Raw genomic sequence first — 24,502 nt, forward strand, 5'->3', positions numbered from 1 at the left:
GGGGAGGGCCGGTGTCTGCGGGGGGAGGGAAGAGAGGTCTCCTCCTTTCCTTTAATTTCTCCCTCTTCTCCGCAGAGGCTCACGGCCCATTTGCACAGCCAGAATTCCCCGCCCTACGTCATCAACCTGGACCCTGCTGTGCACGAGCTCCCCTTTCCCGCTAACATCGGTGAGTAGCTCGCGCTGCGCCCTCTCCCTCGAGGGGCAGATGCCCTTTCATGCAGCCCTGTTATAGGACGTGCTGAGCCAGGGCTAGTAATTGCGGGTTTAATATACAGCTCCTCTGACTACTGAGCCTATTTGTTCATCCCAGTCACGTTTCTAAGGCAAGTCTAACACCGCGCAGTTCATCATGTCCCATGCAGTTGAGGGTTGAGCAGAATGAGTTCTTTCTCTTTTTCCCTTACCCATGAAAGGTTTATCTAGTAGTGCTGTCTCTGTGCCTGGTCCTGATTGAGAGGGCTCTGGGTTGTAGGCAGGTTGTGATAATACTGAGTTTGCTAGTTAAAAACATAGATACAAAACTTACTAGATATGTAATTCACTGTATTCTCAATACTTTTGTAGTTTTTGTATATCTTTGTTCAGAAATGGGAAGTTGGATGCTGTGAGGTAGTTGGCTAGGTGGGTTGTATCTCACGTTGGAAGAATCTGAATGCTAATGCGGGGGTTTATTTAGGGTAGACTAACGGGGTATAACTAGGGAGAAAAGGGTTTGTTTATTTTTTTTGCATTGCACTAGCAACTAAAGGCTCTAATTAGGATTGGAGCCCATTGTTCTGGACATGGTATTGATGCTCAGGTAAACAGCCCCTGATTTGAAAAGTTTGCTGTCTAATTTGGAAGAAGCTGTAACAAACAATAGAGAGAATGAGGAATGAAGGACAAGAGTGGTAGTAATATGAGGTGGTTCTGAAGCATTTGAAAGCTTTCTCTTTTATTTATAAATATTAGCTATTGGCAGTTGCCACTTAGTTTAGCCATTTTCAACTTGTGACTTCCTTTGTGCATCACAGAAGGAGTCTTGATGGAGGAAGCTGAAGGACAAGACTAATACCCTTTCAGAATAGTTCAGAGAAGAGCATTCTATTTTTAAGGGATGGCGTGGAAGGAATTGCAGAAGGAGACAAATGAGTGAACAAGATTTTCAACTTTGAAACTGGAAAAGCAAAAAATATAAACTGCCTATCAAGAAGCACTTGATGAGGGGAGGTTATTTCAGAGTTTGGTATTCCCTTCATTTGTGATATTCACATTGGACTAAACAGAGTATTGGAGGATACTTTAGTCCCAGGTTGCCCTCTACAGTGTAAGGGAGTGAAGCTTTCAGACTTCCTTTTCCTGGTTTGGCTCTCCCTTCTATTTCAGTCTGTTTTAATCACTGGGAACAGCCATGTTCTAGGTTAGGCATGTGAACTAGATGTTGTTTCTGTGACGTTGTGCGGTCTATATGGTTTTATAAAAACTTGATAATAAGCCAATATAATGTAACTGAGGTAGTTTTAGAGAAAATATGGTAATAAGTGAATGTAACGTAACTGGGATATGCTTCATGCAAAAGGTCTCTTGTAAGATATCATTACAAAGCTTATAATCTACGGAGTATGATCATCTGATTTGTATAAATGTACCCCTCTTGTATCTAAAACTAGAAATATAAAATGTAACTCTGAGGGCCTATTGTAATTGTGTAAAGTGTGGACCATTAATGATGGTTTGGAATCTTGATGACTCCCATTGTCTGCAGATGGCTGTATTTACCTGTGAGTCTTCCTGTATATGTGTGTGCTGGCAAGTGAGTAATGAAGTCTTGCAGTGACATGTGATCATGTCACCTGAACTGGAATCCATCTTTAACCTGGTGCTTTTCCAGTGAGGGGGGGTGGAAACCCAGAGGGACAAAAGGTTCCCGCCTTATGCAAAAGATATATAAAGGGGGGAAGAGAACAGAGAGGGAGAGGGGCCATCATGAAGAATCCCCTAGCTACCACCTGAGCTGCAACAAGAGCTGTACCAGGGGAAAGAATTGTGCCCAGGCCTGGAAGGTGTCCAGTCTGAGAAAAAACTTACTGAAGCATCTCTGAGGGTGAGATTATCTGTATTCAGTTTGATTAGGCATAGATTTGCGCATTTTATTTTATTTTGCTTGGTGACTTACTTTGTTCTGTCTGTTACTGCTTTGAACCACTTAAATCCTACTGTCTGTATTTAATAAAATCACTTTCTATTTAGTAATTCACTCAGAGTATGTATTAATACCTGGGGGAGCAAACAACTGTGCATATCTCTCTATCAGTGTTATAGAGGGCGAACAATTTATGAGTTTGCCCTGCATAAACTTTATGCATAAACTTTATGCAGGGTAAAACAGATTTATCTGGGTTTAGACCCCATTGGGAGTTGGGCATCTGAGTGCTAAAGACAAGCGCACTTCTGTACGCTGTTTTCAGGTAACTTGCAGCTTTGGGACAGGAGATTCAGACCCTGGATCTGTGTCGAGCCAGACGGGAGTGTCTGGCTCAGCAAGACAGGGTGCTGGAGTCCTGAGCTGGCAGGGAAAACAGGAGCAGGGGTAGTCTTTGCACATCGGGTGGCAGCTCCCAAGGGGGTTTCTGTGATCCAACCCGTCACAGTTTCCATAGCACTCAGAACTGGGCAGGCACATTCCAGAGATATAATAGATGTTGCTGACCTGAAGAATTTAAAATCTAAATAGACTTAAGTGAACCAAAAAACCCACATAAGTTATTAAAGAAAAAAAATCAAAAGTGTAGGTGAATGGGGGAGGATGCCCCTGGTTACAGTGAAAGCAAGTGGCTGCTTAGATAGTTGTGTCTTGACCGATTGTGTTGTATCATATTTACTTATTTAAAAAGTAAATTTTTGGGTGGCTCTTGGGGTTTAATTTTTACTTTCTGCACAGCATATAGCCTCAATAATATTTTGTGTCAAAGAGTTAAATAGGTTAGGATTCATTCAAAAAAGGATTATATCTATATGAATAATTTGCACATTCAAAATCACACTAGGACTAAAAAGGGATGGAAACTTTCCTACTTCAGGGCATAAAACCACCAGCTGCCTGAAGTTAGGAAGAAACTTCCCCCTGTGCATATTATTCCATAACTGTCAACTTCGGGGGTGTCATGTATCTTTCTGTAAAGTATCTGGCATTGACTGCAGGCAGATGTGGGTGACTGTACTAAAATAAACTACTGGTCTGATCCATCCTGGTAATTCCTATATTTCTGTGAAATGGGGAAGGGATGATATTGTGGTAACAAAAGAATGTGAACAGGAGAGTCCAGAGGGGTGGCTGAAAAATGAAAAGAGAGGTTAGAAAACGAGATTGAGAAACATAGTGGGCAAAAGGGGGGAGTGTTGATAGCGAAGGGTTTGCAATGCTAGATGAGGGGTGGATTTAGAGGATTACAAGCAAACAGTGCATTAGAGAAATATAAATTATTGCTTTACAGCAGCGGTTCTCAAACTGTGGGTCGGGACCCCGTTTTAATGGAGTCACCAGGACTGGCTTAGACTTTCTGGGGTCTGGGGCTAAAGCCGATGCCCGAGCCCCACTGCCCGGGGCTGAAGCCAAAACTCTAGGACTTCAGCCCTGGGCACTGGGGCTCAGGTTACAGTCCCCCTGCCGGCGGCTGAAACCTCTGGGCTTTGTCCCTCACCCCCATGGGGGTGGGGGTGGAACTTGGTTGGGCTCAAGCTTCAGTTCCTCCTCCTGGTGTTGTGTAGTAGTTTTTGTTGTCAGAAGGGGGTTACAGTGCAATGAATTTTGAGAACCCCGCTTTACAGCTCTCAAGAGTGTTGGATCCCTCACTGTCCAGATAAATGCACATGTTCTGTTCACCATCGTATCTGGATCTAGCCCTGCTGAAAGCAAATCTAATCCAAACGGTGATTGTCAAACATGTAAATTATTTGGAGGTCTTGTGTATTGATGTGATGTTTTACAAGTATGGTGGGGGTGGCTAGTGTCGATGAAGCATTAAAGTCCTCTGTGAAATAGTCCCACCTGTACTGGCTGCCTTCATTGAGGCAGGGAGGGAAGGGGGAATGCTTACACCTGGGGAGCTGTCTTTCCCCTCTCATCACATTACTATAATTCATTCAGTTGTGACTTTATCACTTTATTCTTTTCTAGATATCAGAGACACAGTGAAGTACAAAGAAGTCATGAAACAGTATCCTTTTCCTTTGCCTAAGGTCACCTCTGCATACTCAACTCCTACAGACACAGATACCATCTCTGTACACTGAGGAAAACAGAGAGGGTTGGAGTTTGGGGTTGCTCATGGGTAAAATGTAGCCAGACACAGTGAGAATTTAAGCCAGGATACTGGTTTGCCTGGGTAGGTTGGAAAACAAGGGCTTTGGTTTGCTTGTTGGTGCTCCTGTGATGGAATAGATTCAGAAAAAGACAACAAAAATTATAAGGGGTGTGGAACAGCTTCCATATGAAAGAGATTAATAAGAATGGGACTCTTCATCTTGGAAAAGAGATGAGTGAGGGGGGATATGATAGATGTCTATAAAATCATGACTGGTGTGGAGAAAGTAAATAAGGAAGTGTTGTTTGCTTAACACAAGAACTAGGGTCACCAAATGAAATTAATAGGCAACAGGCTTAAAACAAACAAGAGGAAGTATTTTTTCACACAACACACAGTCAACCTGTGGAACTCCTTGCCAGAGGATGTAGGCCAAGGCTATAACAGAACTAGATAAATTCATGGAGGATAGGTCCATCAATGGCTATTAGCCAGGATGGACAGGGATGGTGTCCCTAGCCTCTGTTTGCCAAAAGCTGGGAATGGGCAACGGGATAGATCACTTGATGATTGTCTGTTCTGTTCATTCCCTCTGGAGCACCTGGTATTGGCCGCTGTCGGAAGACGGGATACTGGGCTAGATGGACCTTTGGTCTGACCCAGTATGGCCGTTCTTATGTTATGTTCTTCAAATGGAAATTGGGATTTAGGTGCAAGGAGAGGGTTATAGCTGTCTCTGCAGCATCCAACATTGACCATTGTTGGAGACTGAACACCTGACTTGATGGGCTTTTTATTATTTGCCTGATCTTTTATTATGGATATTTGATCTCTGGGAAGAATGGTGTTATGAAATAGTGTAGGTATTGATGAGTTAAAGGGTTAATGCTTGTAGCGTACAGTATAGCGGACTGCCAGGTCTGCTAGAGTTAACTTTTATACTAGCTTTCAGTTTGAAGTTTGACTCAAGTGCTCTAAAATCTGCACTATTACTTGAATAGCCTTGAAAATTTTTGTGCCTCATGAGGGCGTGGGACAGGGTTAGTGATCCAGATTTTTGGTCATTTCACAAAGTGGTTCCTCACCTACAGCTTCCCCCACCCCAAAAAACCAAAACCAGATTTTAGGGTTCATGAATTCCACCATTGTATATTTGCATACAGATAAGGATCAAACTAGAGCTGAGATCATAACACCAGGATCTCAGTCACTCAGGAGTTACCTCCGCCGAGTGCATGATACCCCTAGCCTTTTGGGGGACCAAAAAATCACAGCATTTAGCTCTCATTGTAGGCATGTGCCTAATGCGCATGAACTGAATGGGTTATGCTGAACACATGTGGACCGAGGAGCAAAAGGGGTTTGAAACAAGGAAAATTTTACTGCACCTCAAAGGGATAAGCAGTAGTCTTTAATCCCAAACCACTCAGCCAGTGTCAATTTGAGTTCAGTGTAGGCCAGAAAACTCAAAAAGATCTGAAGGCATTTTGCTAAAATCTAATTATTTCAGGGTTTTGTTTTGTTTTCATTTTGGAGGGAATGCAATCAAAGTATATTTGAATGAAAAAAAGACCTATAGATGCTTGCTGGGAGGGGGAATGGGGGAAAGGTTTGGGGGTGATTATGGGGAAGGGCATAAATGGGGATGGGTGGAATGGGAAGAGATGAGGGGCTCGGGTGAGGAGGTGGCCCACTGGGAAGGAACCTGGGGAAAACGAGACAGGGGTTCCTGTCGGCTCCAAGAAGCAAGTTCTTGCATGGTAATGGCTTCTGCAGTGTTAATTAATGGCATGGGAAGGGCAGAGTGAGCTGGAACCAGTGGGAAGGCAAAATGTTTCAGGGAATGGTTGGGGAGAGCTTGGAGAAGGAGAGAGAGAGACTTTGAATGCTTAAAATTACTGTAACAATGATGTAACAACTGTTAAGATTTTGGGACATAGACCATGTACAAGATTTCTCTGACTGACCCTGTTAGCAGCTACACACTTCGAACATTTCTAAGCATGGCCATTATCCCCATTCCACTGTAACAAAATGGACAGAGTGGTTAGGAAGCTGTAACAGGGTGCACGACCTGCCCCTCTTCCTGGGGCCCGCTTGCCCTCCCCAATAAGGCTCAGAGAGGCTTCAGGGTTGTGCAACACCCGTGTCTTTATTAACTTCGTCCCACCACCAGTGTCCATCTATGTACAAGTTTTACAGGATTAATCTCCTCCTTTACAGGCAGAGCCAGCCTTCAGCTAGGAGGCCTCCAGTTCCCTCCCTGACTGACTTCTCCCTGGCTGCCCCCTGCCTTCTGGCTCCCTCCCAGTCTTTATAGCCCTTGGCTTGTCAGGCCAGCAGGTGTTGCCAATCCTCAGGCTGGCATCAGGCCTTTTCCATCAGCCCCAATCTGTTTCCCCTGATTGGAGCTGACTGGGCAGGGGCTAATTAGGTGCTTTTGCATCAGCACCCTGCTACAGAAATGCATAGCAAGTGTGTGGCCTAATGAAGAGGCCACTTGACTGGGACAAATCATTGCCCTGGTGGGTGATGTTGGGCAAGTGACTTCACCGCTCTGTGTCTCAGTTTCCATATGAAAAATGGGGTAATGATGTAAAGTTCTTTACAATGTACTGATGAAAACACTGTCCTTTCCTATCGTTTATTGGTTGCATCACTTAGGAAATTAGATTGTAAACTCTCCAGGGCCGGGGCTTTGTCTCTTACTTGTTACTGTTAGTCCAAGAGTATGCCAGACACCTATGTAAACAAGCAAGTAGTACCAGGTTTGGGAAAAAAGCCTATTAACATTTCTATAACCTGCTTTCCTGAGCTGTGTGTCCAGATATGGTCTGGGCCCAAATGGTGGAATAGTGACTTCTCTCAATCTCTTTGCCACAAGATTTGATCAGGTACCAAGCTCTTTGTTCTTATTATATGAGGCTGTGCTGTATGTTAGTAAGAGGCAGCATGTAACTTACAAGCCAGTTTCCCATTCTTCCACATGTGGACTTGCAGAGGGCATATTTTCACTGAGAAGAAAAGTTAGAAGCTGCCATAAAAAGTAATTGCTTTGAGGCAGGGGAAGTGCAGTCTACTGTATTGAACCACATATCTAGTAAATTGACTGAGTAATTTTAAATTGAGTTTGATCCAGGGATTTGCTGCTGTGAGAGTAAAATGTCTCAGGGATACAGAGTGGAAGGGCGCAAACAAATGACACCTCTACCTGCTCCACTTGGCAAATAGAAAGCAGCAATACTGCCAGCGATGTGTTTCTCCCTAACTTTTGATGACCTGGTTTAAAGTGGGAGGGGGGAAACGTTATGGAGAGATAATAGCTGAGTTTGCAGCCATGTCCCCTGATTATTATGATTATTATTAATCGTGTTTATTATGGTAGTGCCAAAGTATCAACCAAGAATGGGAGCTCATAATGCTAGGCACTGTACAAACAGAGTAGCAGACAGTCTAAGCCCTGTATTCTCTTATCTTGTAACTTTACTTGGGAAATGTATTTTTGTGCTTACTTCCTTTTTAAATTATTTTTTTTGGATGTTTGAAGGCAATTCACCTAGCCATTTTTAAGTTTGCTTAAAAATGCTACCATTTTCAAAAATTTCCTTGAAGAATCTTTGAATCCTGTAGCTAAAACAATGTGAAGTTTTGAATGTTTACAGTACTACAGTTAAACATGATTAATATCTGGAACATAGGCTAATAAAACAAAAATTGTCTTTATTTAGTAAAGAAATAGTTGCTGTATGAAGTTTGAATGGTTTGACAAGTACTTCATAAATTCTATGCAGAGTAAGAAAAACAGGAGAAATGAAAACACTGCAGTTTGTATATAAACTCTACAAAGCAATATGATGCAGAGGAAAATTGGGGAAACTGCAGCTCATTAGCTTCATAGGGCTGTGTGGTCTAGCAAGAGCCAGGATATGGTGGCACTCCTAAGCCTTGAATTTTTTTTAATTTTTTTTTTAACCTCCAACAAAATACTACCTTTAAGTTAAAGATATTTAAGATGTTGCTATATCACAATGAACTTGGTTAAGATGAAGTTAAGTTTGCAGGCATATATCAGTGGTTTGAGTTATTACCTTTCCAGAATGTTGGGTACATTTTAACTCTAACATTTAGAAACCCAGGATATTCAGAGTTAAGACTAAAGATACAAGAAATCCAAACTTTTGGAGGTTCCAGTCTGCCTTAGCTCTACTCCCGTAGAGATGCCAGCTTCTCATTGTGTGTAGAGTATAGAAAATGTGCACCACAGAACATCAATTGTGTAATTTTTCATACATACTTGTTTTTGATATTATGTGTTCTTTGACACTATGCTGATTTCTGTCCTTTTCATGTATGTGCTCTGATTTCTGGGCATCTGAGGCTTGTATATGGAGACTTGCTAGCTCTATCTAATGACACTTGAAAACTGGCTTCCATCTGGAATCACAGGGCCTGATTTAGTGAAATGCCGAGGACCTTCGAGGAGGCATTGAACCAAACCACATCATACAAGATGAAACTCTTAATGAAGAGTGGGAAATTATTGCCTTCCTTGTACAATTTCTCTAATCAGGATATGAGCAGAGTTAAGGTTGATTTTAGTATATGCAATGATTGAGTACTTATAGAAATTAACTGTTAAGAGAAATTGGATATTTTTTTAAATGCTTGGGTTTTTAACTTTAGCATTCCTTGGTGTACATATATAGTCCAAAAAAATAATTTGAAGTTAAAGCTTATCTCTTATAAAAGGGCATAGTCTTTGCTTTGTAATGGGTCTATTTTCTTTCCAATCAGGTGATGAAGTTTATTGAAAAGCGACAGAACACATCTCAGTGAGTAAATTCCAAAAAAATATACTATTCTGAAATCCCTCTAGGAAAGCCATTTGAAAGAGTTCCAGTACAGGGTCTTTACTTGAGCAAAGCTGTCTGAAATTACCAGTCTTATCCTGGGAAAGAGTTGTACATATCCAGGTGCAGGAACTGTCTGCTACTTAGGTGTGTGGTGCTTGAGAAAAGAGCTACAGCTGGAAGCAGAACCACAAGCTTCCAGTAACCAGAGCAGAATAATTTGGAGACTCATTCTCCTGGTCTCACCCCTCTCTTGTGCTTTCCCAGTACCAGACTGGTAATTTTATCTATTTTTCTTCTGTAAGGTCCATGTGATGTGTGGTGGGGGTGGGGGGAGTTCAGTGCCACCTGCTTGTTGGTTTTCCCTTAGCCTCAATATTGACGATATCTAAACAGAAGACTTGGAATTTGATGGATAATTAAATTAATGTCCTCTGTGATATAGTCCAAATGTTAACAGTTTGAAGTTGGTAGAGGATGGGTCTGTTGATTGCAAAGCTCCCTTAATACAATTCATATAAGCCCCATTGTTCTACGTGATGTGTAAACACAGGGAATCAGTTTTTGTTCTAAAGAGCTTACAGTCTAAGTAGCTGTTATGTTGATGCTTTTGAACAGTAATGATCTTTTGCTGACACCTTCAGTGCAGGAGATTTTCAGGTCCTTTCCTAAGGGTATATCTACACTGGCAAGTTTCTTGCGCCACAAGTTACACCACTTTTAATAAAACGCTGGAATTAAACCGCTGTTGCGTGTCCATGCTGTGCTCCTTGTGATGGTGGAGCGCATCCACATTAGCAGCTCTTGCAAAGGCAAAGAGAGCAGTGCATTGTGGTAGTTATCCCACTGTGCACAGGCCGCAGGGTGCTTTGGGAAGGGTTTGCAATGCCTCATGGGGCAAGCACAGCGTCACATGATGCAGGTTTCCCAATCCCATTGTTCCATGATGTGATGAAGTGGGGTTTAATTCATCTTGCTATGTTGCATGTGAGTCTTACTGTCCTATACTAATACTGTGTGTACCTTAGTTTCCCTGTGTACTCCACCAATACTTTGGTGGTGGGAATTGGTTGTGTGATTTTTGCTGAGGCTCTCAGGGCAGGTGAGACTGCCCAGCTATTTGCAGCTATGTAACCCGAGACCCAGGATGGGGGTGCGACCAGGTGATACCTTTGGCCTGGGAAGCGAGAGAAGGAGGAGAGGCTGGCAGTCTGCTTGGGGGAACTGGAAGAGGGGAATTCAGGGCGTCTGGCCCAGGATTCCCAAGATGGACTTGGCTGAAAGTCACTGATGTCTGTAATAGGAAGCTCTGTTCTACGCTGTGGTCCTGTCTACGAATAAACCTTCTGTTTTATGCTGGCTGAGAGTCACATCTGACTGCAGAGTTGGGGTGCAGGCCCTCTGGCTTCCCCGGGAGCCCTGCCGGTGCGGACTTGCTGTGGGAAGTGCACCATGTGAAAGGGGGATGCTGAATGCGCCAAGGTCAGACCCAGGAAGGTCGAAGCTGTGTAAGCTTCTTGCCCTGTAGACGGTCTGCTCAGAGAGAGGAGGCTCCCCCAGAGTCCTGATTGGCTTCATATGGAGTAGTTCCAGAGCATCGCCCGGTGACTCCGTGACACATGGGCATCCTACTACATTGCCAACTTCTTTTCAACTGAAGGGGCAGGGGGGAATGTGAGACAGGGAGTGTGTGTATGTAGGGGAGGAGAGAAACAGGATGTTTTGGGGGATAGAGTGTACATAAGAACATAAGAACGGCCGTACCGGGTCAGACCAAAGGTCCATCTAGCCCAGTATCCTGTCTACCGACAGTGGCCAATGCCAGGTGCCCCAGAGGGAGTGGACCTAACAGGCAATGATCAAGTGATCTCTCTCTCCTGTGTGTCAGCATGCTGTCTTGTAAGTTCAGACAGCGACAGGAAGCAGCCAGTCCTGGGGGAGGGGAAAACCCCCAACATCAGCACTTGCCTGCCTCCCTCCTTCCCTCCCTCCCTCCCTCATGTTCAACAGCATGCATTCCACATTAATGGCTTGCTTTGGAGCAATAGCTGTCAGAAATGGTGCTTTGAAAGGGGAGGGGTGTAAGTCTCCAGGGCAGCCGAGCTCAAAACAATGAGCAGAGCAGTCATTTGAGGCAAAAAGCTGCTTTACTGTGCAGAAATGTGCCAGTGTAGACAAGCCCTAAGTCTCGGAACACTTTCGGAGAAATCTCCCTGAGCTGTAACTAAAATTAACATGATCTGTCCCCATCTTTTTGATAGGCTAATTACCAGAAGCTTGTGCTTTTGACTAGGGCTGTTGATTAATTGCAGTTAACTCACACAATTAACTCAGAAAAATTAATGGCGATTAAAAAAATTAATCGCAGTTGTCAAGGCTCCTTCCCCACTCTGAACTTTAGGGTACAGATGTGGGGGCCTGCATGAAAACTTCTAAGCTTAACTACCAGCTTAGATCTGGTCCGCTGCCGCCACCACTCCCAATGTGCTAATTCCCTTCCCTGGGTAGCTTTGAGAGACTCTTCACCAATTCCCTGGTGAATACAGATCCAAACCCCTTGGATCTTAAAACAAGGAGAAATTAACCCTCCCCCCCTCCTCTCTCCCACCAACTCCTGGTGGATCAAGATCCAACCCCCTTGGATCTAAAAAACAGGGAAAATCAATCAGGTTCTTAAAAAGAAGGCTTTTAATTAAAGAAAAAAGTAAAAATCATCTCTGTAAAATCAGGATGGAAAATAACTTTACAGGGTAATCAAACTTAAAGAGCCCAGAGGAATCCCCCTCTAGCCTTAAGTTCAAAGTTACAGCAAACAGAGGTAAACACCCGAGTAAAAGGTACATTTACAAGTTGAGAAAACAAAGATAAAACTAACACTGCTTGCCTGGCTGTTTACTTACAAGTTTGAAATATGAGAGACTTGTTCAGAAAGATTTGGAGAGCCTGGATTGATGTCTGGTCCCTCTTAGTCCCAAGAGCGAACTCTCCCCAAAAACAAAGAGCACAAACAAAAGCCTTCCCCCCCACCAAGATTTGAAAGTATCTTGTCCCCTTATTGGTCCTTTGGGTCAGGTGTCAGCCAGGTTACCTGAGCTTCTTAACCCTTTACAGGTAAAAGGATTTTGGAGTCTCTGGCCAGGAGGGATTTTATAGCATTGTACACAGGAGGGCTGTTACCCTTCCCTTTATAGTTATGACAGCAGTGTTAAACACTAGAATTCCAATTGAGATTTATTCAATATTTTGGATGTTTTTCTGTATTTTCTAATATATTGATTTCTATTACAACACAGAGTACAAAGTGTACAGTGCTCACTTTATTATTTTTTATTATAAATATTTGCACTATAAAAATGAAACAAAATAGAGTATTTTTCAGTTCACCTCATACAAGTACTGTAGTGCAATCTCTTTATCGTGAAAGTGTAACTTATAAATGTAGATTTTTGTTTTTGAGTGCAGTTATGTAACCAATGTAAAACTTTACAACCTACAAGTCCACTCAGTCCTACTTCTTGTTCAGTCAATTGCTTAGACAAAAGTTTGTTTCCATTTATGGAAGATACTGCTGACTGCTTCTTATTTACAATGTCACCTGAAAGTGTGAACAGGTGTTCGCATGGTACTTTTGTAGCCGGTGTTGCAAGGTATTTATGTGCCAGATATGCTAAACAATCATATGTCCCTTCATGTTCTGCCACCATTCCAGAGGACATACTTCCATGCTAATGATGCTCATTTAAAAAAATTTGTTAATTAAATTTGTGACTGAACTCCTTGGGGGGAGAATTGTATGTCTCCTGTTCTGTTTTACCCACATTCTGCCATATATTTCATGTTCTAGCAGTCTCGGATGATGACCCAGCACATATTCATTGTAAGAACACTTTCACAGCAGATTTGACAAAATGCAAAGACGATACCAATGTGAGATTTCCAAGGCTAGATACAGCACTCGACCCAAGGTTTAAGAATCCGAAGTGCCTTCCAAAATCTGAGAGGGATGAAGTGTGGTGCATGCTTTCAGAAGTCTTAAAAGAGCAACGCTCTATTGTTGAAACTACAGAACCTGAACCACCAAAATAGAAAATCAACCTTCTGCTGATGGCATCTGACTCAGATGATGAAAATGAACATGCGTCGGTCCGCTGTGCTTTGGATCGTTATCAAGCAGAACCCGTCATCACCACGAACACATGTCTTCTGGAATGGTGGTTGAAGCATAAAGGGACATATGAATCTTTAGTGCATCTGGCATGTAAATATCTTGCGATGCCAGCTACAACAGTGCCATGCTAATGCCTGTTCTAACTTTCACGTGACATTCTAGACAAGACATGGGCAGCAGCATCTCCTGTGAATTGTAACCAAACTCGTTTGTCTGAGCGATTGGCTGAAGTAGGACTGAGTGGACTTGTAGATTCTAAAGTTTTACATTGTTTTATTTTTGAATGCAGTTATTATTTGTACATAATTTTACATGTGTAAGTTCAACTTTCATTATAAAGAGATTGCACTACAGTACTTAAGTGAATTTAAATATACTATTTCTTTTTTTTACAGTGCAAATATTTGTAATAAAAAATAAATAAAAAGTGAGCACTGTACACTTCGTATTCTGTGTTGTAATTGAAATTAATATATTTGAAAATGTAGAAAACATACAAAAATATTTAAATGGTATTCTATTGTTTAACGGTGCGATTAATTGTGGTTTTGGTTTTTTTTTAATCTCTTGACAGCCCTACTTTTGACTAATTCTTTCTTTGTTTTTGGCGGTTGCCTTCTTCACAGATATGTTCTTATTGATACACCAGGACAGATTGAGGTGTTCACCTGGTCAGCCTCAGGCACTATCATCACTGAGGCACTGGTAAGTGTGTTTTGCACGACATCAGAGTTTTGCACGAGGCTGGCTGGGGTAGGTGGTTGCAGAATGGCATGTTTTACTTAACTAAAACTTGTTTTATCCTGTTCTTTCAGGCTTCCACTTTTCCTTCAGTTGTCGTTTATGTGATGGACACATCTCGCAGCACCAGCCCTATCACCTTTATGTCTAACATGTTGTATGCTTGCAGGTAAGAAACCATAGGTTCAGAAATCAAATATATATCTTTTCAAAATGCTGTCTGTCTTATCCTCACAAAGAAATGAGGGAGCCCACATTTCTTGAAAAGATCCTTAAATTGGAACAAGAAGAACAGGAGTACTTGTGGCACCTTAGAGACTAACAAATTTATTAGAGCATAAGCTTTCATGGACTACAGCCCACTTCTTCGGATGCATATAGAATGGAACATATATTGAGGAGATATATATATACACACATACAGAGAGCATAAACAGGTGGGAGTTGTCTTACCAACTCTGAGAGGCCAATTAATTAAGAGAAAAAAAACTTTTGAAGTGATACTGGGCTAGCTTGATTATCACTTCAAAAGTTTTTTTTCTCTTAATTAATTGGCCTCTCAGAGTTGGTAAGACAACTCCCACCTGTTTATGCTCTCTGTATGTGTGTATATATATCTCCTCAATATATGTTCCATTCTATATGCATCTGAAGAAGTGGGCTGTAGTCCATGAAAGCTTATGCTCTAATAAATTTGTTAGTCTCTAAGGTGCCACAAGTACTCCTGTTCTTCTTTTTGCAGATACAGACTAACAGGGCTGCTACTCTGAAACCTTAAATTGGAACAAAGTTATTGGATTTGACCATTCATCTCTCACTCACAGTATTTTTACCCAAAGAAAACAGTGCAACACTGACAGATTCAATCATTCTTCTCAACCGGGACCTGTGAGAACTCCGACAAGCAGCTGCTCCTCACCAGTAAAAATCCCTTGTGGACTTTCACAAGGCTCAGTACCACCTATATCTCTCCCCAGTATTTGAGACCTCTTGGAGAGGTTGAGAGGTGCTACATGAAATCAATTGTTTGCAGTGTTTTTTTATCTGTGTTGGTCCCAGGATGTGAGAGAGACAAGATAGGTGAGGTAATATCTTTTGTTGGACCAGTCTCTGTTGATGGAAGGGACAAGCTTTCAAGCTACACAGAGCTTTTACTCACGTCTGGAGAACGTACCCAGAGTGTCTGATGAAATCAGTACAGTCTGAGAGTTCTTAATGTCTGCAAGAAATCAGTATCTTGATGAAGGAAGAGCAAACTCGGCCCAGGCAAGAGTTCTATGCTAATGGTGGGAGGGCAGAAATATTTTGTTTGCTAGCCAGGATACTGAGTAGTTCTTTCATTAAAGGCATCTGCTCTGCTTTTTGTCAAGGTCATTGATGTTTGAGTATTACTGGTAATCTTGGACAAAGTGGCAAAGAAATTGTTGCATCTACTGATATCTTGTCAGGATGCTTCATCTTTGCCATTTGGAGGAGTATGTAGCCACAGCAGTTCACACATTCATCACCTCCTGGAGGAGTTATTTGAAATTCCATGTTGTCTTCCTCTTTAGTTCCAGATACAGGAAAGTTCAGTTTGTGCAGGATCCCATCTGCTTAGCTACAAAAGCCACCAAGAGCACATCACAGTGGCATGCTGCACCCTTCACTGAGTCCTGTTTTCTTCAATGCAAATTCAGTTTCTGTTCAGGCCTCTTCAAGGCCCTCAGTAGTTTGGGGCTCAACTATAGCAGAGACAGAACTCTCTGCCTTCATGACCCATCAAGAAAGCTGCATTCCTCAGGGAAAATGGGGCTGACAGTACTGGGGGAAAGCTCCTGAGAGCTGATGGTAGTGTGCTCTTTGCAGAGGGCCCTGTATGGTGGGGAAAAGATTGAGCTTGAATCCCACTGTGATGAGTTTCCCTCCAGAGTGCCACCTGGAACTGGGGTACCACTGAGCCCTCTGACCCATCAGCCTGGGACTAGCACTTTCTTAGCCTGGGACCATAACTTCTCCCTGTTTAGACTTTATTTCTCAGATATTTTCAGCTGTTGTTGTTGTAGAGAGAGCAAGGTCCCTTTATGATATCGTTTTTTCTCTTTTATATCTTTTATTCACTTGTTGGAAAGCTCTTTTGCTGTGACCTGGGTCAAACAGTTCCCATTGTGTACTGCTATCTCTGAGAGGTTTTTATTGTATACAGTTCCTGGGGTAATCCTTGTGTTTGTGTGCATTTTCTTAATAAGCCATTAACATTGTTTGGCCTTTTTACGGTTGTACCTGAAAGGCTGCTTGTGGGTGCTTTCAACCTCACAACATGTTTTAGTAACACATACATAGCCAAACTTTATAACTTCACATACAGTGATAGCACATACAATTCAACAACATATTAATCTCTAGCAGATTAAGACTTTTAGAATGATACCTCACAAGGCATACTTTGTACAAAGAATGTCGCACCCACCGTTTTCTGAACATGTTGCAAGATTCCCCTTTTTGCAGAAGTTTTTCTTATAATGACTGAAAATAAGACATTGATTTTTATTTCCATTTTAAACAACCACAGTGAACAGAAGTTGCTGAACCTGGAATACAAAGCAGATTCCATTAAGGACAACTCTAACAAATCTTACATGAGAACCATAGACTTATTAGGGGGCCTGGTTTGTCTTTTAGGTTAACTGGCTAATATCCACTCCAGGGCTACTTTTTCATGCAATATGTAATCAAGCTGTGTAGCTTACTGCCAGAGGAAGTCATTGAGGCTAAGAATTTAACAAAATTCAAAAAGGGATTGGTTATTTATATGGCTAGTAAGAATATTCAAAATTTTTGTTATAACAATACAAATTTTGAAAGGAATATTAAACCTTGTGTTTCTGGTCTTAAGCCAATCTCTAACTACACCTCTACCTCGATATAACGCTGTCCTCGGGAGCCAAAAAAACTTACCGTGTTATAGGTGAAACCGTGTTATATTGAACTTGCTTTGATCCACCGGAATGTGCAGCCCCCCACCCCCACCCCCAGCACTGCTTTACCGCATTATATCCAAATTCGTGTTATATCGGGTCGTGTTATATCGAGGTAGAGATGTATTAGAGATGAGGATGAGTTTTATATGGGGGATAGATTATTCCACATAAGCCTGCTGCACTGTTCTTATGTCATCCTCTGAAGTGTCTCCAACAGTGGCCAGAACCAGACAATATATTAAACTGGGTAGACCTGAGGTCTGATGCAGTTTAGCAATTCTGCATTCCTAAACAGAGAACTTACCCTTTCTAGTAACTATGCCTCAAAGTTCATGGATCCAAAAATATGTCCAGTTGGGTCTACAGATCTGTATGTATTTTGAGGTCATAGATCAGTCCACAAATATCATCTCAACCATGCTAAAAGTCCTGAGTCAAAATAAAAGAAAAAAGGAAGGTTAATAACAAGTAGAGCTGAAATAATAGAAAAACATCAGTCAAGCTCAGCCATGCACACAGGACAATTGCTGTTCTACAGAGAGATGCTTATAACCTCCTTTTTATATTTAGGTCCTTAGTGATGTGAGTGAAAGATTACACTTTAATTTGGTCAGAGTAAAATGTCCTTTCCTACTAAAATCACAATTTTGGGATTTGGCTTTTATATGCAGGCCTATCTGCCTCATGCTTAATGTGGAAAGATGTTAATCTATGTCTTATTGAAGTCTAGGTGACTTTTCTGACTGCTCCTCTTCTCTCCTTTCAGTATCCTGTACAAAACAAAACTACCTTTTATTTTGGCCATGAACAAGGTAAGTAGAATCTGTTGTCAGTGTCCAAGTGAACAAGATGCTTGTTAGACTTCTCTTATAATAGTGTCATCACCTCTCCTCAGCAAGGACATTTTTGCCTCAGAGATGGATGGAGGAATACTGGCTACTAAAGGGCTCTAATTTAGTGGAGAATGGCATAACAAGAACCAATGGCCAGAAGTCAAAGCCAGATAAATTCTAAGTAGAAATAAGGCACAGATTTTTATCCGTGAAGGCAATTAACCATTGGAAAGCAGGGATGTGGTGAATTTTCTATCGCTTGGAGTGTGTAAATCAAAACTGGATGCATTTCTGGAAGATCTATTTTAGCCAAACACAAGCAATTTGGCCTCCATACAGGGTAATCGGGTGAAACTCTGTGACCTGTGTTATACAGAAAGTCAAACTAGATAATCTAGTGGTTGCTTCTGTTCTTAAAATCTATGAATAGGAGGCTTATTTTTGATGTGGAAAAGATAAAGGCAGTTAAGCTTAGTTGCAAGGTAACTGACAGCGATCAAATCTAGGAAAGTGAAGGTAGCATTTCAATTTGATAATCCCATTAAATATTTTTTAAGGATGCTAGTTGTCATCATGTCTGGTATCAAAATGGAAGAGTAGGACTGAGGAATAGAGAAGAGCTTTGTTCTACAGAAAATTGTCTCTAAATTGGAGAAACTGCTGGACTCCTTCCTTTTCCTCTTATGTTTTCCTCTCTTCCTTATATCAAGCTGTCAAACTTTGCTGTGAAACCTCAGTCTAGAGAGACCCTAATTTTGTGGGGTTCTGCCTGGATGCTAGGTTTTTCAAAAGCATGTATGTGACTTAGAACCACAAATCCCATTGAAAGTGACCTATGCTCCTAAATCACCTAAAATTTAAAAAATGCCCCTTGCCTCACAGAGGTTAGAATCTAAATATAAGATGAGACACAACAGGTAAGTTTGACAAGCAATAGGAGGGAGAAAGGGGAAGGCAGGGCCAGGGTAACACAGCTAAGACTCTTCAGCTACAGAGGTAGCTACTGCACAATGTGATTTTTGATTCAGTTGAAAAGTTCTGCCATTTAAAAAAATACTTCTAAAACTTCCTGTTGCTGTTCTTGTGTATGAACATAATCGTGTGTGCCCACGCACGAATGATCACCCCCAATTCTGCCCTCCCAGTGTCCTTTCCAGGGTTTAAGGGCTGCCATCTCCCAGCAGACAACTTAGACTTAAATCATTGGGGCTTCTGAGGGACTGAAGATCTTTGCCTCTGCTGCTCCTCCTCGCTGCTCTGGACCTGCCGGGAGAACTAGCCTCACATGCCTGGGTGAGGGCCCAGTTAGTCTCTCCTCATCTGTGGAGAGTTGCAGGGCTACTCTAGTTGGGACTCTCTGTTTCCAGCTGCTACACCTTTCATTTGACTCCAGTCTTCTCCTTTTTACGCTGATTTTACATGCCATCTTCACTGACGAAGACCACATTTCTGCCACCTGTCACTTATACTGGATACCTTAACCCTTCATCTAGAAGTGTGGTTCAGTACCTACCTTCATATCTACCCCCATAGTCTTGCCCTGCCCTAGTAAGGTAGGGAGAATTTTCTAAACCTACCACTTCTCAATAATGGGCTGAGTTTCCTTGCCCAACAGAAAAAACACAAATGGAGTTCTGTAAACAAATTCCTTTCTATTGCCTAAGTTCCTTTTTCTTACGGTGAGAGTCCTCTGTGCTGTAATGGGCATCCTTTGGCAAAGCCTGTTGGTGTCGATCATTGACACTACTAAACTGTACACTTGGCAGATACTAGTCATCCTAAGGATGTGTTTCCATTCCTTTTTATTTACTGATGTATACTCTTAAAGGGATGCTGTCACTTTAAATAAATTAGTGGAAGGGACCTTGAAAGGTCATCGAGTCCAGCCCCCTGCCTTCAGTAGCAGGACCAAGTACTGATTTTTGCCCCAGATCCCTAAGTGGCCCCCTCAAGGATTGAACTCTCAACCCTGGGTTTAGCAGGCCAATGCTCAAACCACTGAGCTATCCGTCCCCCGTCCTCCCCCCGCTTGAAGCCTAGTCCACTTTTACAAATGTGATAGTTATTTCCGATGCTATGTATTTCCCAGTCACCCCGTTCCTAAACTTTTCCTTCTCTCTCTCACTTGCCTTGGCAACCCCCTGCCTTGAATGCCAGCCTCGCTTCTCTCTCACACACCTGATCAAAGACCCACTGTCCTGAGTGCTCACGCTACTCTCACCCCTGCTCTAGAGGCCACCACCTTGCATGCCCCCTCCAAGCCTGCCTATGTTCCTCTGACAGTTTGTAAAACTAGGAAGATGTAAAATCAGTGCATCTCTGCTTTTGCTGTATAAGAACCTGACCTGGTAATTACAGTGGAGCAGTGGAGCTGTCTACACACACACTGCTGTCTAGGGTACGAAGTCAGTAAAATGGAAAAGTAACTATGTCAGTTACTGTGTATGCAGTGGTGTGAAGTGACCCTTTTAACACCCCTCTAGTCATAAGGAGGAAAGATGGGGGGGGGGGGTGATTGCTGCCCACCCCCAGCTGCTTCTCCCCCTTTTCTCCCTATGACTGAAGGAGTGTTAAAGGGTCACTTCACCTTGAAGGGTCCCTGGAAATGTGTTAACTACTTACGCTGAACAATCTGTTCCACCTTGTATTTAACTGTGACACTCAGAGGCTATGTCTACGCTGTGCACCTTACAGCAGCACAGCTGTGCTGCTACGGCAGTGCTCTCCTGCCAACAAAATAAAACCACCCCCAACGAGGGACGGTAGCTTTGTCAGTAGGAGAGTGTCTCCTGCTGATTAAAGCGCTGTCCACACTGGCGCTTTTTGTCGTTGGGATTGTGGTTTTTTTCCACACCCCGACCGACAAAAGTTTTACCAACAAAAGTACAGTGTAGACATAGCCTGAGTTAGGCCTTGTTTACACTACATAGTTTCATCGTCAAAAGGCAGCTTTTTTCAATAAAATGGTGGAGGTGTACACACAATACTCCTCCCACCAACAGTAGTCTTCTGCTTTGCTGACAAAATAAAACCACCATGCCAAGAGGCATAGAGCTTGTTGCGGCAAAGTTAGATCAACAAAGCGTCAGTGTAGACACAGCGTTTATTACTTCGCTGTAACTGGACTCCAGGGGGTATCCCACAATGCTCACTTTTTCGAACTCCACTGCCCTACATCCAGCTACACAGGCATTTGCCCCTCTCCTTTCAAAGCCCCAGGAAATTTTGAAATTCCTCAGTGTGGAGAGCTCACATGGCACTCTCAGCTGGGCAGTAGCTGGCTCCCGCATCAAACTCACTCCTGCATGGACTACAGGGGAGGGGATTGATCTCCTTGGTCTGTGGGGAGAGGAGGCTGTGGGAGAGTATGTTGAACAGCACAGGTCCAGTATAGATCTTTGGGGGACCCTGCTATTTACCTCTCTCCATTGTGAAGACTGGCCATTTATTCCTACCCTTTGTTTCCTGTCTTTTAACCAGTTACTGATTCATGAGAGTACCTTCCCTCTAATCCCATGACTGCTTTGTTTGCTTAAAACCCTGTGGTGAGGGACCTTGTCAAAGGTTTTCTGAAAGTCCAAGAATACTGCAGCCACTCGATTACCCTTGTCCACGTGCTTGTTGACACCCTCAAAGAATTCTAATAGACTGGTGAGGCATGATTTCCCTTTACAAAAGCCCTGTTGACTCTTCCCTAACAAATTAAGTCCATCTATGTATCTGGTAATTCTGTTTTTTTCTATAGTTCCAACCAATTTGCCTGGTACTGAAGTTAGGCTTACTGGCCTGGAAGTGCCAGGACTGCCTCTGGAGCCTCTTTTTTTTTTTTTTTTTTTTTTTTTTTTTAAATCGGCACTACATTAGCTACCCTTCAGTCATCTGATACAGAGGCTGATTTAAGTGATAGGCTGCAAACTACAATAGTAGTTCAATTTTGTATGAATTCCTTCAGAACATTTGGGTGAATACCATGTGGTCTTAGTGACTTATTACTGTTTGTATCAATCTGTTCCAAAGCCGCCTCTATTGACACCTCAATCTGGGACAGTTCCTCAGATTTGGCAACTAAAAAGAATGACTCTGGTGCTGGAATCTCCCCCACATCTTCTGCAGTGAAGACCAATACAAAGAATTCATTTAGCTTTTCCCCAATGGCCTTGTCTTCCTTGAGTGCTCCCGGTGTAATAAGCTATATAGTCCCCACTTCGTTGCTGGACTTCTGTCTGCATTATTTTTACTCTTGCAGGTTTTCTTTTTGGCTGGGGCGGGTGGGTGATTAAAATGGCCTAAGTTTAGAGTATTTTTGTTAGGTGTATCTGCTTCACTCACTCCCGCACAAAACTCCTGTTTGCTGCTTTCTCTGGCTTCTTAGGAGCTAGCTTTTTAAGCCCCCATTTCCCCTGAGTTATCCCTGCCTCTTGTCAAGGGACCCAAAAGTATTTAGGTATCAAAGGATAGCAGGCTAGAGCCTCATTAGTAAACTCTCAGCCTAGCCTAGCACTTGGCTTAGCACGCAACCCCCAGAACAGACCACACTATAATCTTCAATTAAGGAATCACACAGCAGGCAGGCAAGCAAGCACAGAACAAACTAACAGACAGACTCACCCAGTCTTTCTTCCTTCACTTGTAAAAGTCCTTTGCAAAACTCCCCTTTACTGCTCCTGTTCTTTTGTCTTCAGTGTTCTCCCCCAAATCCATTTGTCTTGCGTTAAAAATTATATTGTAAGTTCTATGGGGGCAGGGAGTGCTGTACTATATGTTTGCATAGCTCTGATTGCTGTGGTGCTCGGTGAGTAGTGTTTAGTCACTAATAAAAAAAACTAAAGTTTTTCAAACCAACCAACGGTGTGTGAGGTCATAAGTGAGGACTCAACTTGCCTAGACCCCAATAATGCAATCTCGTACACGCTGGCAGGGTCCCATTGGCTTCAGTGGGACTGCACGCAGACCTACGAGTCCTCCCATGTTGATCAAATTGCAGTAGCACTGCCTTAAACTCTAAACATGCCTTTTTAAAATTGAAATAGTGTTGGGGTTTGTACCTTTTTCAGATTGAAACAGCTGAACTGGCAAAACAAAGCATGGAATATTTTAGGCCAGGGAGTGAATGTTTTGGAAAGTTATGAGCATTTGATAATGGAATTAGAATGAAAACGGTTTACTAGCCTTAACTCTCAGGTACTGTGGAGTGCCCATGCTAATACAGAACCAAGGAACCACCATCATCTCTGAAAACTGACTTCTCATTTCCTTATACATTCCAGACAGATATCATTGATCACAGTTTTGCAGTAGAATGGATGCAGGATTTTGAGATCTTTCAAGATGCCTTGAATCAAGAGACAACATATGTTAGTAACCTGACTCGTTCCATGAGCCTGGTGTTGGATGAGTTTTACAGCTCACTCAAGGTAAGCCTCCCCCCTGTTCACTACCCCCCATACACAGGGATCTCTCTTCACTGCTCTCAGACTCGATTCCTTGCTGAGTCCTGCACCCTGGGACATAGAGGGGACTGATTTCTCTGCGTCATTCTTCAGAGAATAAGGGGCAAATGCTTTGGATTACTTTATCCTGCCTCAGAGTGGCAGAGGGAGTAATTTAAAATTAAATTGCAAATAAATCACCAGAGAAAGCAAAGAATGAAGTAGTCGTGTTCCTAAGAAAGCAGTGTAATTGTTGGAGTGGATGGTGTCATTTCAGAGTCTCTCATTTGAAATACCTTGTACTCTAGCAGGGTCAGCTAAGACCTTCATTCTTTTTAAAGGAGTCTGATTCAGTTCTGTACCACTTACTGAAGGAGGTTGTTTTGGTCATGACCTTAGAAACAGAGATCTTGCCCATATGGTAAATGGGAAGATATCTTTTCCTACCCCAGTGGGATTGGGAGGCTAAATCCATTACTATAAAGTACTTAAATAATCCAGTAATGAGTGCCATTGAAAAGCCTATATGTCAGGGAGTGCCAGTAATCCCATAGCTATTTCATTGGGGTTTGCATGGTGTCCCTCCCGTACTGTCCCCTGGCTGCAGAATTGTGCTCCCCATTAGCTTTCAATTTTTAAAAAAAGTGTTAAAATTTAAATTTTTTTTACCTTTGTGCTTTCACCCATGCTGCCCCACATGCTTGGCAGGTCTTTCCTGTAAAGATCCACAAAGGTACCTCATTATCCACCTTCCACTCCCTCTTCAAAACTGTCCTTTGCCACAGTGCCTACAAAAAACTTGACAATAGTTAGGCTGTTGGTGTGCAAAGGCTATTGCCTATAATGCAGAACCATACTGTCTCCTTGTTCACTTGTACCCCTCCATCTGCCCATATCCATCTGTGGTCTCTTGCCTGATACTTGATTGTAATCTCGGTGGGTCAGGTACTGTCTCTTTGTTCTGTATCTGTATAGCATCCAACACGATCAGGTCCTGGTTCCTAGGCATGATGGTAATGCTACAGATGATAATGATTAAGTGGACAGAGTGTAAGCTGTTGCTATATCTTCTTCCTGAAACATTAGCTCTATTGGAACTGCCCTATTCATCGTAACCCGATGTTGACTTTGAGACCTAATGATAATTTAAAATGTCAACTCAAGTATTTCACTGATAATTTTAGTAGAAACATCCGGCTAATGAGTTTATGCCACAATTCCAAATGGCTTCCTCT

At 42.4% G+C, this 24,502-nt stretch overlaps 1 protein-coding gene across 2 annotated transcripts in view; it reads left to right on the forward strand.

Moving 5' to 3' along the window:
• Positions 1-24,502, forward strand: part of GPN1 (GPN-loop GTPase 1) — a 56,436-nt gene that overhangs the window by 2,084 nt on the left and 29,850 nt on the right. For both annotated transcript variants that reach the window (XM_005313257.4, XM_042845499.2), the window contains exons 2-9: positions 76-169; positions 4,160-4,199; positions 7,114-7,180; positions 9,081-9,118; positions 13,931-14,009; positions 14,120-14,214; positions 17,772-17,817; positions 23,106-23,252. In XM_005313257.4, coding sequence (XP_005313314.3) covers positions 76-169; positions 4,160-4,199; positions 7,114-7,180; positions 9,081-9,118; positions 13,931-14,009; positions 14,120-14,214; positions 17,772-17,817; positions 23,106-23,252 — 606 coding nt within the window. The remainder of the gene's footprint in view (positions 1-75; positions 170-4,159; positions 4,200-7,113; positions 7,181-9,080; positions 9,119-13,930; positions 14,010-14,119; positions 14,215-17,771; positions 17,818-23,105; positions 23,253-24,502) is intronic.

Source organism: Chrysemys picta, chromosome 3 (genome assembly GCF_011386835.1).
Source record: "Chrysemys picta bellii isolate R12L10 chromosome 3, ASM1138683v2, whole genome shotgun sequence".
Classification (NCBI taxonomy): domain Eukaryota; kingdom Metazoa; phylum Chordata; order Testudines; family Emydidae; genus Chrysemys; species Chrysemys picta.